The sequence below is a fragment of the Hoplias malabaricus genome, chromosome 3, assembly GCF_029633855.1.
Source record: "Hoplias malabaricus isolate fHopMal1 chromosome 3, fHopMal1.hap1, whole genome shotgun sequence".
NCBI classification, from domain to species: Eukaryota; Metazoa; Chordata; class Actinopteri; order Characiformes; family Erythrinidae; genus Hoplias; species Hoplias malabaricus.
In genome coordinates this window covers 72200250-72215969 of record NC_089802.1, presented here as the reverse complement: position 1 = coordinate 72215969, position 15720 = coordinate 72200250, and the positions used below count along the sequence as shown (strand labels likewise).

Here is a 15720-nt window from a genome sequence, read left to right as displayed (position 1 = left end):
CACACGTTGGTAGGTGGATTGATGACTCAAAAGTGTGTGAATGTGTGAGTAAGCGTTTTTGTTGCGTCGAGATTGGCGCCCCCTCCAGGGTGTATTCCTGCCTTGCGCCCAATGATTCCAGGTAGGCTCTGGACCCACTGCGACCCTGAACTGGATAAGCGCTTACAGATAATGAATGAATAAATTTTTAGTTGGTGTATTTAGGAGGAAAATATAGGTCTCTGTTCAGATCTGATGTTTGCAAATGTTAGCCATGTAGATCCTGTTCAAACTAAAGCAACAATCATGTCTTGACCGGTCGTCTACGTCTGGGGAAGTGGAAAGGTGTCTAAAATTATTTTTATTAAAAACATTGTATTAAAAAGAACATTCAGTAAATGTGTTAAAGTAGAGTCATCTGTCTGTGTTTATATTCACCTCAAAGTTCTCAAAACCGAAGATGTCAAGGATGCCAATGGATTTGAAGTTGTCTTTGCCGTTGATCTTTCGATTGATTCGCATGATGATCCAGGAAAAGCACTGAGAGTACAGAGCCATTGAAACTGAATCCCGTGAATCAATCGCCTGACAAATTTGAGAAAAAGGGAACAATTAAGAAGGCATGTTTACAGGTTAACTCTTATGAGTGAAGTAAATATTTGTATATGAACGTGATTTTGAATAGAATGTATAATTTTGTGAACAGCTTTTACTAGTTGAAAAGTTTTTTAACATTATGCAAACTGAGGAGCAGATACGGCATCCATTTTGTTTTTTGAAAGAAGGCAACACAACTTGTCCTTTTGTTTTCTACTGGATATTGTTTCAGAGATCTGGAAATTCTGTGTTCAACAAGTTTATCCATTTTCAGATTCTAAAGTCCTTTACCATTACGGGAATTGGCGTTTTCACTTGTTTTTTTACTTGTTCTCCCATGAGGTTTTTGTGTGTATTTTTGTTTACCTGTTCTACAGTGAGCGGGGAGCATATCTCTTCTCCTCTGAGGATCATGGAGCGCTGGGTCAGAACTTCAGATAACTGGAACGAGTCTAATCCCAGCAACTCGCTGACATTAGTGACCACTAGGGGGAGACATATACAGCGCGTAAAGAACACATCACAAACATATGAAGCGTCATCAAAAACATTTGAACAGAGGACCTATTCTGACAGCAAATTCTGAACTGTAACTAGGTGAACATAAACACACAATAAATACACTGCTAAATTCAGACAGTTTACTGCACTCACCCTGTTTGGTGGTGATTTGAGCACCCCCTGCTGTCATGAACTCAATGTTTCCCAGCTGCAGAACTCCAGACAGCAGCTTGAACATATCTCTGATCTCCTCCTCCGTGAACTCCAGCACCTTCAGTGCTTCCTGTAGAAAAACAGACAGCGTGATGGGTGCCAGTCATATGTGGGGAACATCTCGAGCATGTAGCCTGTAAATCACCTGACAATGGCAGTGGAAACTGTCGTACCATAACACTGTCGTAGAGCTTCTTATCATCCAGACTCCTATCTTTCACACAGCCTGACTGACTCAAGAAATGAAAAGACTCTGGAGGGTCTTCCAGGTAATATGTGTCTGCATAAAAACAATACAGTTGCTTAATGTGATTTATGTGAGAGACAAACAAGTGGTTAGGTGATTGCCATGTGTCACAAATACAAAACAGTACAATATTTTATTTGGTGAAGGCCCATCGTGTCAATGAATTATGACTTACAAAACATCTTGTCATAGTGTTATGAACAGCTTGAATATTCACTTTTTATTCATGTACAATGAAGTCATTATTAAAGTAGCCTCTTATTAATGAGCTATGGATGGATGGAAAAAAACATATGATACACTTTTGCCATGTATAAAAATGAGATTCAAAATGAAAGTAATTAATGATGTAATTTCATTTAACAAATTAAAAATATGGTAAATCCACCCTTCCAATCCACAGCTGGTTGACCCTTGTAGGAACTACAACCCTAACATTTGAGCGCCCATGAGTAAGTAGACAAACTACATAGATATTTTACTGTTTGTACTTTGTATACCATATTTGAGTGTGGTCCTGTTAATTCACCTTTCTGCCCTTTATCAGCTCCAGCCAGTAGAGCGTAGAAAATGTGATAATTTCTCTCTCCTGGATTCTGCCTCACCACACGGTTCTGCAACATAAACCGGCACAGATGCTCATCAGCTCTACAACATGGAGAAACGATTTTCTCTTTGTCAGGAAATATAAAACTACATCTCAGCAGAAGAGGAAAGACATTTTTGTGAGATCCTCCCAGACACATAAAAGACACAGAAGGTTGTTTGTTACCTTTTCAAGTAAGTCTATGGAAGTCAAGTAAAGGAAAACAAGGACTTAAAGCGCAGATTAATTGTATCCTCTCTATAGTGCAGTTACAATAGGGTATTGGTGTATGAACCTGATGCCATGATCATACACTTAACTGAACTGAATTTACTTGTGTACATTGTTTCAGCATGTCCAATACAAATTAAAATAAGATCCCCCCATATAGATGGACATAAGTAAATTGGATTCATTCGGACATTGTGTTGACTTGATTATATAATTTGTGATCACTGCATATTGAAACATAAGGAATCATTGGTCTACTTTATAGGGTTCTGCTGTGGGGCAGATATTTTGAACACACAGTGTCTATTGTTTCTGTTGTACGCTGTAGTGATGTAGTGAAGGATACAATCGATGATGCGGCCTCCTTGTATGTTGCCACACTGAGAGAAATGGAGCTGGATGAATTTGCCAAATCGACTGGAGTTGTTATTGTAAACAGTTTTGGCATTCCCAAAAGCCTCCATGATGGGACTGTGAAAAGAAAAGCAAAGAAACGAGATTCATTTTTCATAAAGAATTTCTTCATTGGGATGTAATGGTTAATGTAGGAAAATAGATTTGATTTTCTTCATATGCAAGTGTGTGTGTGTGTGTGTGTGTGTTTGTGTGTTTAATGACCTGCTCTGTACGATGGCTTGCTCCACTTGTGTTGCTTGCTCAGAGGGTGGAGTCCCAGCAGAATTTTGGCTCATGACAGACAGAAACTGCAGCAGAAGTTTAGTGCTCTCTGTTTTACCAGCCCCACTTTCTCCACTGCAAACACACATGCGCACGCACACACACACACACACACACACACACTCGTTTCACTGACATGGGCTATTTATTTGACCAGCGTATGTTAATCCATCAGTGAAAATTGATGGTGGTTTATATATAATAGTAAAACACACAAAAAGCTCTATTAAAGGGAAAACCAAATGATATATATATATATATATATATATATATATATACATATATCCTATATACAGTATTGGATGTCTCTTTATATCATCAACCCTGACTGGTCCAATAGCACAAAACTGTGTTCATATGTGTAAATGTGAGTGTTAATGAGCTATACCTGATCAGCACACATTGGCTGTCGTGTCGCTTCCAGAGGCAGCGATAGCTCTCATTGGCTACAGCAAAGATATGAGGTGGGAGTTCACCCAGGTGATGCTGACTGTACAGCTCTACTGCAGAGAGATCATACAGGCCCCCAATCTGTTTATATGGGTTCACTGCAGCCAAGATAGAGCCTATATTAGTCTGAGAGAGGGAGAGACCGAGAATGAGGGGGTGAGAGAGAGAGAGAGAGAGAGAGAGAGAGAGATGATGTTAGGTGTAATAATTTGTTAGTTGGAAATTTCCAAAGAGTTTTGTATTCATTGAATCACGCATTGGTGACACAGGATTTTATTTGTGCACAAATAAATAACAGCCAATTATATGAAATAATATAAGCATAATTTGAAACATGGTCACAAAACCAAGTGAACGTTATTTCAATATGAACAAAGAAAGCTCCCTTTTAAGAGGAAATGCACAACTTGTATCCCATCACATGCATTCCCTATGAATCTGTTACATGCAGCCACAAGAGGGTGACAAACAGCAAATTTATTTTCGGTTAATAATCAGTGTTTTGGCCTTGAACCCATAGCGCAACCTCACACAGAAACATCCATCCATTATCTGTAACCGCTTATCCTATTCAGGGTCACGGTGGCTCCAGAGCCTACCTGGAATCATTGGGCGCAAGGCAGGAATACACCCTGGAGGGGGCACCAGTCCTTCACAGGGCAACACACACACTCACACATTCACTCACACCTACGGTCACTTTTGAGTCACCAATCAACCTATCAACATGTGTTTTTGGACTGTGGGAGGAAACCCATGCAGACACGGGGAGAACACACCAACTCCTCACAGACAGTCATCGAACCCACAACCTCCAGGTCCCTGGAGCTGTGTGACTGCGACACTACCTGCTGCGCCACCGTGCTGTAATAATAAAATGTTTGAAGTACATAAAGATTTGCTGCTTGAAAACGAACTGAATGTTCCTGAACTTCATGGCCCTGGTAAAGTGGTGCTGGAGTACAGTTAAACTTTGCTCATTACCACTACGCACACAGTCAGAGATGGGGTTAAAAAGACTGTCTGTGTAGTGGACAGGACTGTGGTGTCATGGTGGTCAAATCCCCCAAGGCTCTGCATCAATCACATTTGTGTGCATTTATGTAGGCTAGTGAGGTTCAAGCCCCATGTCACTATCAGCCAATCAGAAGCCCTCCTTTTTAAAGAAAACCATGACTTGGCAGTCACTGTCACACTGCAACACTGTCAGAACCATCATACTGCACTAGGACATTATATATACACACACTCAGAGGGGATATCACAGAGAGAGAGAGAGAGAGAGAGAGAGAGAGAGAGTTTGGAGAGTTTAAATCAAAGATTAGTTCAGTAATTATTATTGTAATTAGACACTTCAAACAGACAATTAAACAACCCAATTCAGTTAAATTAAATCAAAACTTGTCCAGACACAGACTTCTAAAAAAGATGTATGGCTTTTTCACAATGTGCAATGTAACTATATGTCATAACAACTCCAACAACGAGTATAATTCTTCTAAAACTAAATATAACAGTCCTGGTGGGTAATTATTAAAAATAAAAATAAAAAAAAGTAAATAAGATGTTTCTAGAATCTGTGAATTAACAGTTTTTATAAAACAATTGTCAGATTACTCAGTTTTTTTTTTATCATTGTGTCATAGCTATTTCAATTTCCTGTTTTTCCAGATACATTTCAGAAATAACTGACCACCCAAAAGTGCCATGCTTAGCCTGCCAGGTTCAAGTCAAAAGAAGAATCCTGGGAGAAAGTTTAATTAGTTCAGAAAAACCAATATATTCACCCAATCGTCATTCGTTTCTCTAAAAATGTCTAGCTGTGTATTGTACAGTATCAGTTTCACAAACATACACAGTGTGGGCTATATTCAGATATGGGATGTTTTTCTTTAGACAGGAAATTGTCTTAATCAGAAAGCTTTTCCCTTTAACCTCTGACTGAGATGTTTGGATTTGCTTCGTCTCAGACAGGAAACTCCGGTCATACATGCAGCTGAACGTAAAACATAAAAAAAGCCCTGATTACACTTGAAAGGACGAGGTAAATTCCAGCCTGCACATATACAACTGTAGTAATAGGAAAAAGTTGACAAAACATAATCCATTTTCAAAATTGCTTCTCAGAACTGAAACGTTAATAAGAACCTCAGGCATTAATTTGTCTTTAATTCACCATAATTAGGACAGTGCAGAAGAAAAATATTTCCTCAAAAACACAGCTTAGCTCCTGCTGATAGTAGAACAAGTACACAGTGACGTGAAGTTTAAAGGAACAACAGCCAGAAGGAATTTGTTTAGTACCATGTTAGCAGTTAAAATTCTGGAAGTGAGTACAGTAATATTTCTGAGTACTTAATTGAAAGAGAAAAAGTCTTTATTTTATTCCACTATTAAGGACAAAGTGTATGTATTTACTGGAATCCTATATTTAGGGGTAATTTTAATTAAAACATATTCAGGTCTCCGTAAACCATTAGCTGATATTGTAATTCTAAATTTACATACTGTTTAATTTGCTAATATACCTCACATATGGGAAAGTTTTTTAAAAAGAGATTTTTTCATGGTGAAAGTTTGCGTTTAAGTGTGTTTATGAAGAGCTTACATAGATGTTGTCCTTCTGGTAGCGCTGGTGGAGGTTGTGCATGATGGCGGCCTCGTGCAGCTCAGCCAGAGCGGACATGTCCTCCACTCCATCAATACTGCTCTGATGCATGGGGTACACCTTCTCCCTGTTCACCTCTGCCTGCTGCAGGTACAACACCTACACACACACACATTTTAAAATATTTATTATCTATTATGTATTAATACAATAATTGTTGAGAATAACCGATATAGACAATGAAATTTACTATGTAGTCTTTCTTATGAGACAGAAAGATTTGGATACCATGCAATGGAATAAATAGTTTGCCCCGATAAATGGCTTGTTGAATCTCTCTCTCTCTCTCTCTCTCTCTCTCTCTCTCTCTCTCTCTCTCTCTCACACACACACACACACACACACACACACACACACACACACACACACACACATGGAAACACACAGAAGTGTGTCAACAGAGCTCTGCAGGGGACAGCGTTCCGGGACACTGGCGTTTAAAGGGAATGCCTGGGGCTGAATAATGCAGCAGCTACGTTTTGGTTTAGTAGAGGAAGCTTCACTCTTCACTGTTACACACACTACTGCTGAGCTTTCCTTTAGTCCCTAGACAACCATTCCCAACAGGAGCTCATCACTACACCAAATACTTGGCCTATTTTAGTCCAAGAAAACTAAAGAGTTGAAAGTATTTTATACAGATAAAATAGTTTTGAATGCCCATTTTTAAAGATAACTGTCACTGAGTGCCAGAAAATATATGTCCATTTGTGATTACTTTAAAAGAGTGTATGGTGAGGTTATGAGCATCCATTACTATTTAGCTGGATTAGCCTCATAGCTACATTGTCAAACTAAAGAAACAAAAATGTTGACAAATCAACAATGTTTATGGTAAAGAAGAATTTTATATATTTTATTCCCGCCAAACTGTCACTTAAAACACTCAGTGTGTGTGTGTGTGTGTGTGTGTGTGTTCAGTACTTGCTGTAAAAGAGTTTGGGCCTGCACAAATTAAGTCTCATATTGTGTTCAGATATGAAACGTGATAATGTGGTTTGATTTGGAGCTGGTTCATCCAAAAATCTGTTCTCTCTCTCTCTCTCTCTCTCTCTCTCTCTCCATCTGTTGTCATGGCATCCATATCCACTGTAACCGGGGAGGGGAAAGTCTAAAGGAATGGATCACAATTTATCACCAGGGTATGCCTGGGAGACAGATTGAAAATCAATGCCACCACTAATGTGTGTGTGTGTGTGTGTTCATGTTGTGTGGGTGGTGGGAGAGAGAGAGAGAGAGAGAGAGAGAGAGAGAGAGAGAGAGAGAGCATTAAGGCTGGTGAATTTATGTTCTCTGACTTTTCAGACACATTAGCTTGCTTTAAAGTGTGAACTCAAATCTTTGCGAGTCAACAGTCTCTCAAACACTTTGTCTGTCTATGTCACTGCCTCTCACACACCCACAAACAGACACAGAGAGTTATTGATTAATGTAAAACTACAGACTCTATATATAAACCATAGATTATTTTTATTATATATAACTATACATCCTGGTGTATTTATTTGAAACTCTACAAAAGTGTGCACGTTTTGTAGAGTTAACCTGATCTAATCAGGATTCTTTCATCAGGGTACACTATATTGCCAAATGTATTTGCTTGCCTGCCATCGGATGCACATGAAACTGAGTGATACCCAATTCTAAATCTACAGGGTTTAATATGAAGTCGGCATCCCCTTTGAAGCTGTAAAGGGTTCAACTCTTTTGGAAGGGCTTTTAACAAGGTTTAGGAGTGTATTTATGGGAATTCTGCACCTTTCTTCCAGAAGTGAGTTGTGAGGTTAGACGCTGATGTTGGATCAGATAAGGCTTGGCTGATAGTCTCTGCTCTAATTCATCTCAAAGGTGTTCTATTGGGTTGAGGTCAGTCAAGTTCTTCCACACCAAACTCACTCATCCATGTCTTTATGGACCTTGCTTTGTGCACTGCTGCACAGCCGTGTTTGGAAGTGGAAAGGGCAGTCCCCAAACTGTTCCCACAAAGCATACATCTTACAAATTCTCTTGGTTTGCTGAAGTAATCAGGATTCTTCAGAATCACTGAAAGAGTTTCTTTCATTGGAACTCTTCACCACCAAATCCAGACTTGTCGATCCGATTGCCAGATGGAGAAGCGTGATTTGCCACTCCAGAAAACACATCTCCACTTCTCTAGAGACCAGTGAAAATGTGCTTTACACCACTGCATCCAACGCTTTGCATTTAACATGGTGATGTAAGGCTTGGATGCAGCTGCTTGGCCATGAAAACCCATTCCATGAAGTTCTCAATGCGCTGTTCTTAAGTTAATCTAAAGGCCACATGAAGTCTGGATGTCTGTAGTGACTGACATTGCAGAAAGTTGCAGTCCTCTGTGCCTCAGCATCCGCTGATCCTGATCTGTAATTTTACATGGCCTACCACTTTGTGGCTGAGTTGCTGTCATTCTCAATGGCTTCCTATTTGTTATAATGCCACTGACAATTGACTGTGGAATATTTAGTAGTGAGGAAATTTCATGAGTGGACTTGTGACACGGGGGGACTTGTGACATCACAATGCCTAATTATCAAGCTATTATAATATGGAGCTGTTCTTTTATATACACCAGTTTGTGTCATAAAAGTCCACTGTGCTTTAAGCAACTGACTTCACAAGAATCAGGAAAAACTGTACATGAAATAGAGGAGACAAATTAAATACATTGAAAATACAATGATATGTTAATAGCAAAATCTAACCTTCTGATATAATCTTTTGTAATATATTAATTTTCTAATCCACTATAGATTTATTTATAGGACATTAAACGTCAGCTGAACTGATTAAGCAGAACTGAGTTAAAGCAGAAAACTTCATAACTAAATGTAATACTGGAAATACATTCATAAAGATTTCTGTAAATATCAAAAGTATGTCTGTACAAAAAGCTGCCGTAATAAAGACAAATAGTTGAGACAAATTATAAAAGATTATATTTTTCAGACACAGCTTTAGTTTCTCTCATTTTAATTCTGAATTCACTGCAAGGAATTTAATTTATTAAATATGAAAGATTAATAGAGATAGACAAGCAGTAAAAAATTGGGTCTTTCAGATCTTGAAACACTATTGATAGTCCCATTTCTTCATTATATAATTTTTATATTTCAGTTTTTTTTTAAATCAATCTATTAATCAATATAACCCAAGCAGTAAATGTCGGTTTGTTAATGCAACTGGAAAAAATCAATTCAAACTCATAAAAAAGCAAGCGTGTGAATTAATTTATTCATTCATGATTTTTGTTTGTAGCTGTTTATACTAAATAGTTTATTCTTATACAGAACAATATTTATCAGTCAGTGTTAATGCGGTTTGATAAGCAGCAGAGAGATATGTCAAGGTACATTTACACTATTTGTAGATTACACTGTGTTCACTACAAGTTACAAGTGCACTGTGGGTGATTTCAGAGCCCTCCAATTCACACTTCCTTGTTAATGCATGTAACCCATCTACTAGAATGTTCGGTTTTATTTCACATTTCACACCCACATGTATTTGCAATGAAAAACAAAATGATCTTAATGCAGATTGTGATGAGGCCATTTACTCTAATCTTAGTCACACATTAATAATGCACTAATCACTGTTCTGCTCATGCCAGGGTAGCTAGTGTGTGTGTGTGTGTGTGTGTGTGTGTGTCTCACACAATATGAGTGAATTAATCTGAAGTGGGATGCAGTCACATATAAAGGCCTTTGGATTATGCAGAAAAAGCGTTGGATGATTACATTCTTTTACATTTTGGGCAGTACTGGACTTTCAGGCCATACACATATTATCCATATTTAATGTGTTTTTGTCTGGGGTTGTGGGTGTGTGTGTCTAGCATGAAATGTTTTAGCCTTTTTCCACGCTAATAAAAAGTTTTCTCAGCAAAGCATAGCTGTCTTAGCCCGAGGGAATCTTCAAAGAGCGATACGAAAAGAGTGTGTGCATGAAAGAGAGAGAGAGAGAGAGAGAGAGAGAGAGAGAGAGAGAGAGAGATCAAAACCAAACTGAACAGAGAGAGCCAGACAAGAAATAGAAATAACCAAGTTTCTAACAGGCCTTAAAACCCAGTCCGTATTATGTTATATATGTAACAAGCAATATAATCAGAACAAGTGTGTTATTATGTTATTATGGAAAATCGTGTGAGTCAAAATACTAGTTTACATAGTTTTGAATTTACATATCAATATATGCCTTAGTAGTATACTCCTTCATTTGTTCAATTATTATATGTAACCGCTTCATTCTGTTCAGGGTCGTGGTGTGTCCACATCCTACCAGAAAACAATGGGTGCAAGGCAGTAATTTGGGATGTTAAACAATAATGAAAAATGCTTTCATAGATAGCAACGTTAATAAATAATCACCTGTGGAACCGTGTATTAGCCAGCTGTTTGGACGGTGGCTCTAATTCTCTTCATCAGCAGTACAGAAATTTCTTTCTCTCTACTCTATTCTCTCTCAATTTTTAAGCTATGATTTCAGAACCCCTCCTCATTTCTCTCTAATGCCCCTCTCTCCTCCCCCCATTCGCTCTCTCACTCACTCTGCTCCTGTTAAAGAAGAAATTGGACATGTACTCAGGCTCTGATAGCTGGGGAACTTGATTGAACTGCTTGCGTTATCTGAAGCCTGTAATTGAGGTCTTTTGCTGTTATCGGAGCTGACCAGCAAAGCCTCTTCCCAGCCACAGACCACATTATAACTGAGTGGTAGATAACACAGCTGCCTTCTACCTGGCAGACTCGGGATTGATTCCCTACTCAAACAACCACATCACCCTCCACTAAGCTTTACATTAATCTTTAAATGATTAAAATGAAAAGAAAAGTGTTTGCCAAATGCTAGCGTAAAGGCCCAGGAAGCCTCATATCACCTATAATAACATATACACACAAGGCCTTCAGTGACATATCAGTCACCAGATACTGGGCATTTCAGCACAACACGGAAAAACTGGGGAATCTGAATACAAATCAACGTCAGGCAAGCAATACATAACAACAACAACAACAACAACAACAACAACAACAACAACAACAACAACAATAAAATATCAAGACAATTAAAAAGAGAATACCCTGTTACAACAAACACAGGTAATAAAGCTAAACTAAAGTTGTTCAGAAGTCTGAATAGCTCCACACCCTGTGCTACAACATATTAAGGCTTAATGGCTGCTGTTTAATTGAATTGAATGTATACTCATAGTTAATCATCATATCAGTCAGTAAAGTTTTAACTAAGCTTTAACTAAAGCTGTAGGAACAAAAATAAATAATTTTTGGCAGTTTACAAAATCTATTTACCCCCATTACACTCCCATTCACCAGTGAACATCCACGGAACAGACATTGAGAGGGGGACCTCGTATATCTACCTGGGCATTTCCTTCAGTGACCGGCTGTTCACCCCAAGTGTTTGAAGGAACATTATTTCAGATCCTTCCTTCCTGCTGCTGTTAGACTTTCAACCAGCACTGCTCCTAATAAACCACTTTATAACCATCACTACTCCCAGTAGAACACATACATCTACACCAACATTTTACACTGCACTAAAAATACAGAACGTAAATTATTTGGACGATACAGAATGTGCACAATTTAATACAACTGTGATATTTTATACAATATAATGTGCAATGTACCATGTACAATTGTCATGTTCATTTAGCTGTAAATATTCTTCAGAATTTTGATATTTCTTATTTTATATTCCATTATTTATGTTTACAGTAATTACAAAGCTTTTCTTTGCTACCTCTTTTTTTATTACTTAGTACTTTACTGTCCCTTTGCTGCTGAAACACTTTGAATTTCCCCACTGTGGGATTAATACAGGATTATCTTATCTTATCTTATCTTATCTTATCTTATCTTATCTTATCTTATCTTATCTTATCTTATCTTATCATTAAATATGTACCAGCCCAATTTTTCATACATATTTTTTCATCTATCATATTGTCATACATCTTTCATACATACACACAAGGTGTTATAGTATACTTGGGAGGACTTTGCAGCTGTATTACTGTAGTCAGGTAAAATGACTCCCAAACTAAAGAGATTAACAGCAATTTTTCTGCTTTTTATTTTTTCCAAATTAAGTAGTATTTGTGTTAAAACAAAAAAATAAATAAAATCACATTTTTTTAAGCAGTGTGCAGCATAAAGGTCAAACCTCTACCAAGGTCCTACCAAGGTTAGAGCATTTGTTCCTCACAGAGGCACAATTACACACCCATACACACAGAAAACACACACACAGAGAGAGAGAGAGAGAGAGAGAGAGAGAGAGAGAGAGAGAGAGAGAGAGAGATGATGCTGTGTCAGAGAAGCTTATCCCTTATTTCAGTTCATCCAATGTTTTGTAATTAGTAAATATTATTTTGCAAGGGTAAAGCCTCACATTTTTTGTTAATTTCTCTGGTGATATTAAGCAGAATTACACATCATTTGTCATTTGTTACATATTGATATAAAATATCATTTTCATCTGAAACACCTTCTGATTTTTGATTACATCAATGGGTTCCAGCAGGTGTTATTTGTTGATGGTAAAATGGTCCTCCTTCTCCCCTTCACTCAGCATGATGTAAACCAACACATGCATCTGTAGCTGCTGCAAAAAAAGCAAGTATTGTTCTTCTTAAAGCATGTAGTGCTCTATTAAAATTAGGTAAGCACTAGTTTGAAATGATGCCTGAAGAAAGTATGTGCTAACCTTCACCCCCTGGCTTTTTTATCACTGGATATCACAAAATTAGTTAGAATTAGAATTAATTAATAGAATTAATTAGAAAATGTGCCTTGTTAAAGGTCGAAATTGAAATGAAAATATAATCCATGAGCCAAGATTGTCACTTAATAAAAATGTAGATAAGAAAAAGTAAAAGGTATAAAATGGGCCCCTGATTGTTTTTGCTTGTTGCTTAAGAATTGTGTAGTGCTCATTTTTGCTCAGATTTAGGTCACAAAATTCTATATTTGTGCTCCAGATTCTATATTCAGCCCAAATCAATGTTTTCACACACACACACACACACACACACACACACACACACACACACACACACTCAGTGAGGCAGAAGGCTTCCCTTTGCATGAATGGCATTGGGAGGAAATACTTTTTGACCATTGCTCCGGAGGGCTCGCTCTCGCTTCCCTCGCACTCTCTCTCTCTCTCTCTCTCTCTCTTTCTCTTTCTCTTGCTAATGATTCATCATCATACATAGTATATAGTGAGACAAAATGTCATCACCTGTTCAGACTGTTTCCATAACAACCACTCCCTCCTGTCTCCGGTGAGCATCTACTCTGTGTGGGTGGTTGATGGTACAGAAGGGGGAAGGGTATCTTAAGTAAAATGGGTTTAAATCTAACCCCAAGCTCCAAATATATTCTGTCACTGTCCATTGTCTGGTTGTGCAAAGTTCTCTCGGCTGGCAGCACTGTGCTTCAACGTATGTTCCTCATATTTGAGGTCAGATCATGGCTGACTACACGATATACATATTCCTACTTACACTGGAGTTTAATGGTCATTAAAATGAAGTTCCTGGAAAATCACATGTCGGCTCAAGTCTGAATTAAAGCCTGGTGCAGAGCACTGTAACAGCTTCTGTAGGTTGATTTACAGTTAGGCTGTTGAGTGTAGGATTTGAGCAGCAAAACCTTTAAGAAAAGTGACCAAAAATGTATGCTTTCAATTGTACAATTGTAAGCTTTTATAATTAACAAGTAAAGTAACAAATAAAGAGAATAATTAAACATAAAATAAAAAAATGTAGATTATATGAGGCTAATATAGCTAACAAGACAATAACAATAATAATAATAATAATAATAGGTTACATTTATACAGTGCATTTCTAATACCCAAGGTCGCTTTACAAATGGAGGTTTATAATCCAGCAGATAGTTCTGACCACATCTGAAGGGATACTTTTAATTACTTAAAACATTACACAGAGTGTGAAATGTAGTTACACTACAGTTTGCATACTGTTAATTGATGGGCTAAAAAGTAATTATAGCCCATCAATAATTAATAATAGATGTCTATATTAACCTCGTAATCTTCAGGTGCCTAACATGTCTTGTCTGACTGACTGCGTTTAGGTTAAGATTGTATTCATTAAGGAGAACTAGGTAAAGTATTTTGAAGTTGCATGCGCATGCACACTGCCCTAATAACCCAACCAGAACCACAGCTGGAAGTGGGTCACACACTCTTACACTCACACAGCTGACTGAATAATTCACAGAACTGACGAGAAAGAGAGGGAGAGAGCGTGAGAGAGAGAGAAAGAGACACTGGCCTGCAGTAATGGATGTCAGATTAGATCCGTCCCTCTGTTGCTCTGTGCTGTATTGTGCCTTTTTATCAGCATGAAAAATTCATCACTCTACAGCAGGGCTGCCATTTATTTATATTCCACTTTGCATAGTCACATATGCATATAACAGTGGTATCCAGCTGTTTTCCTGAAGGGACAGCGTCCAGCTTGATGATTTCCCTACTCAGAGACCCCACATTTAACTGGAGCTTGGAGGTTTTGTATGAGCTTGAGAAGTTTGTCAAAAAACTGATAATCGCACCAAAAGCATGGATTAGCTCAAATTATATAAATATAAAATTCAAACATAAAACACACCAGCAAATTTAATTGGCTATCAGAAAGCTCTTTGGCATCTACCCACATGTGCCATTTTATCAGAAACACACACCATATAAGTACACTTTACAGTAGTCTACACTGGCCCTAGAGAATAACAAACAACTAATTGTTGATGGAAAAAGACTTATTGTCCCAACACCTAAGGTAAAGTGTTTCTAATAAAAGTATGTTTAAAAGCTAGTAATAAATGTATCTCAGAAGAGATGCTGAGAGAGCTGAATACCAGGAATCTCACATTCTCAGAAACACCCAACCGTATACAGCCAAGTATCTGTCGTCTTCACAGCAGGAAGCGCCATTTAATACTTTTGGTTGTTTGTTTTTTTCACAGACAGTTACACACTCAGAGCTTTCAGATGTAAACAGTTGTTTTGTTTTGCCGTTTTTCTAAATTTCCATGAATCCCATGTCATTGCAAAAGAGCTTCTCCACTGCAGGTTTGATACTACCTGAAAACACAGCAGCCAAAAACGAGCATGCTGATACTGTATGTAATTCGCATTTGAAACGACAACAAATTGCACCTAAATGAAAATTCAAAGCAAACACCAAAATTTCGATACACTATAATATGTGTAACCTATATGTGAGTGTAATACGTGAGCCAGAGTCGGAATGACTACAGTGTATATTGTAGTCAGAATCAGAATACAATGACTAATATAAAGTATTAATGGCAGCATAAGAGCATAAGGCTGGCACCAACACACACCCACACAGACACACACAGCTGTCAGGAGGGCATTTAAGCCACAATGCATTACGTGCTCAACCTTTCAGTCATATGTCAACCATTCACACATAAAGGGCAATGCGTGTGTGTGTGTGTGTGTGTGTGTTATTGCTTGTAAAGAAAGAAAAGG

At 37.9% G+C, this 15720-nt stretch overlaps 1 protein-coding gene across 1 annotated transcript in view; it reads right to left on the bottom strand.

Moving 5' to 3' along the window:
- Window positions 1-15720, bottom strand: part of myo10l1 (myosin X, like 1) — a 64835-nt gene that overhangs the window by 24036 nt on the left and 25079 nt on the right. Inside the window, exons 3-12 of the mRNA XM_066665849.1 lie at window positions 6091-6249; window positions 3421-3608; window positions 2973-3107; window positions 2701-2825; window positions 2310-2323; window positions 2067-2151; window positions 1464-1570; window positions 1231-1360; window positions 943-1061; window positions 418-564 (exon numbers count right to left, since the gene is read on the bottom strand). Coding sequence (XP_066521946.1) covers window positions 418-564; window positions 943-1061; window positions 1231-1360; window positions 1464-1570; window positions 2067-2151; window positions 2310-2323; window positions 2701-2825; window positions 2973-3107; window positions 3421-3608; window positions 6091-6249 — 1209 coding nt within the window. The remainder of the gene's footprint in view (window positions 1-417; window positions 565-942; window positions 1062-1230; window positions 1361-1463; window positions 1571-2066; window positions 2152-2309; window positions 2324-2700; window positions 2826-2972; window positions 3108-3420; window positions 3609-6090; window positions 6250-15720) is intronic.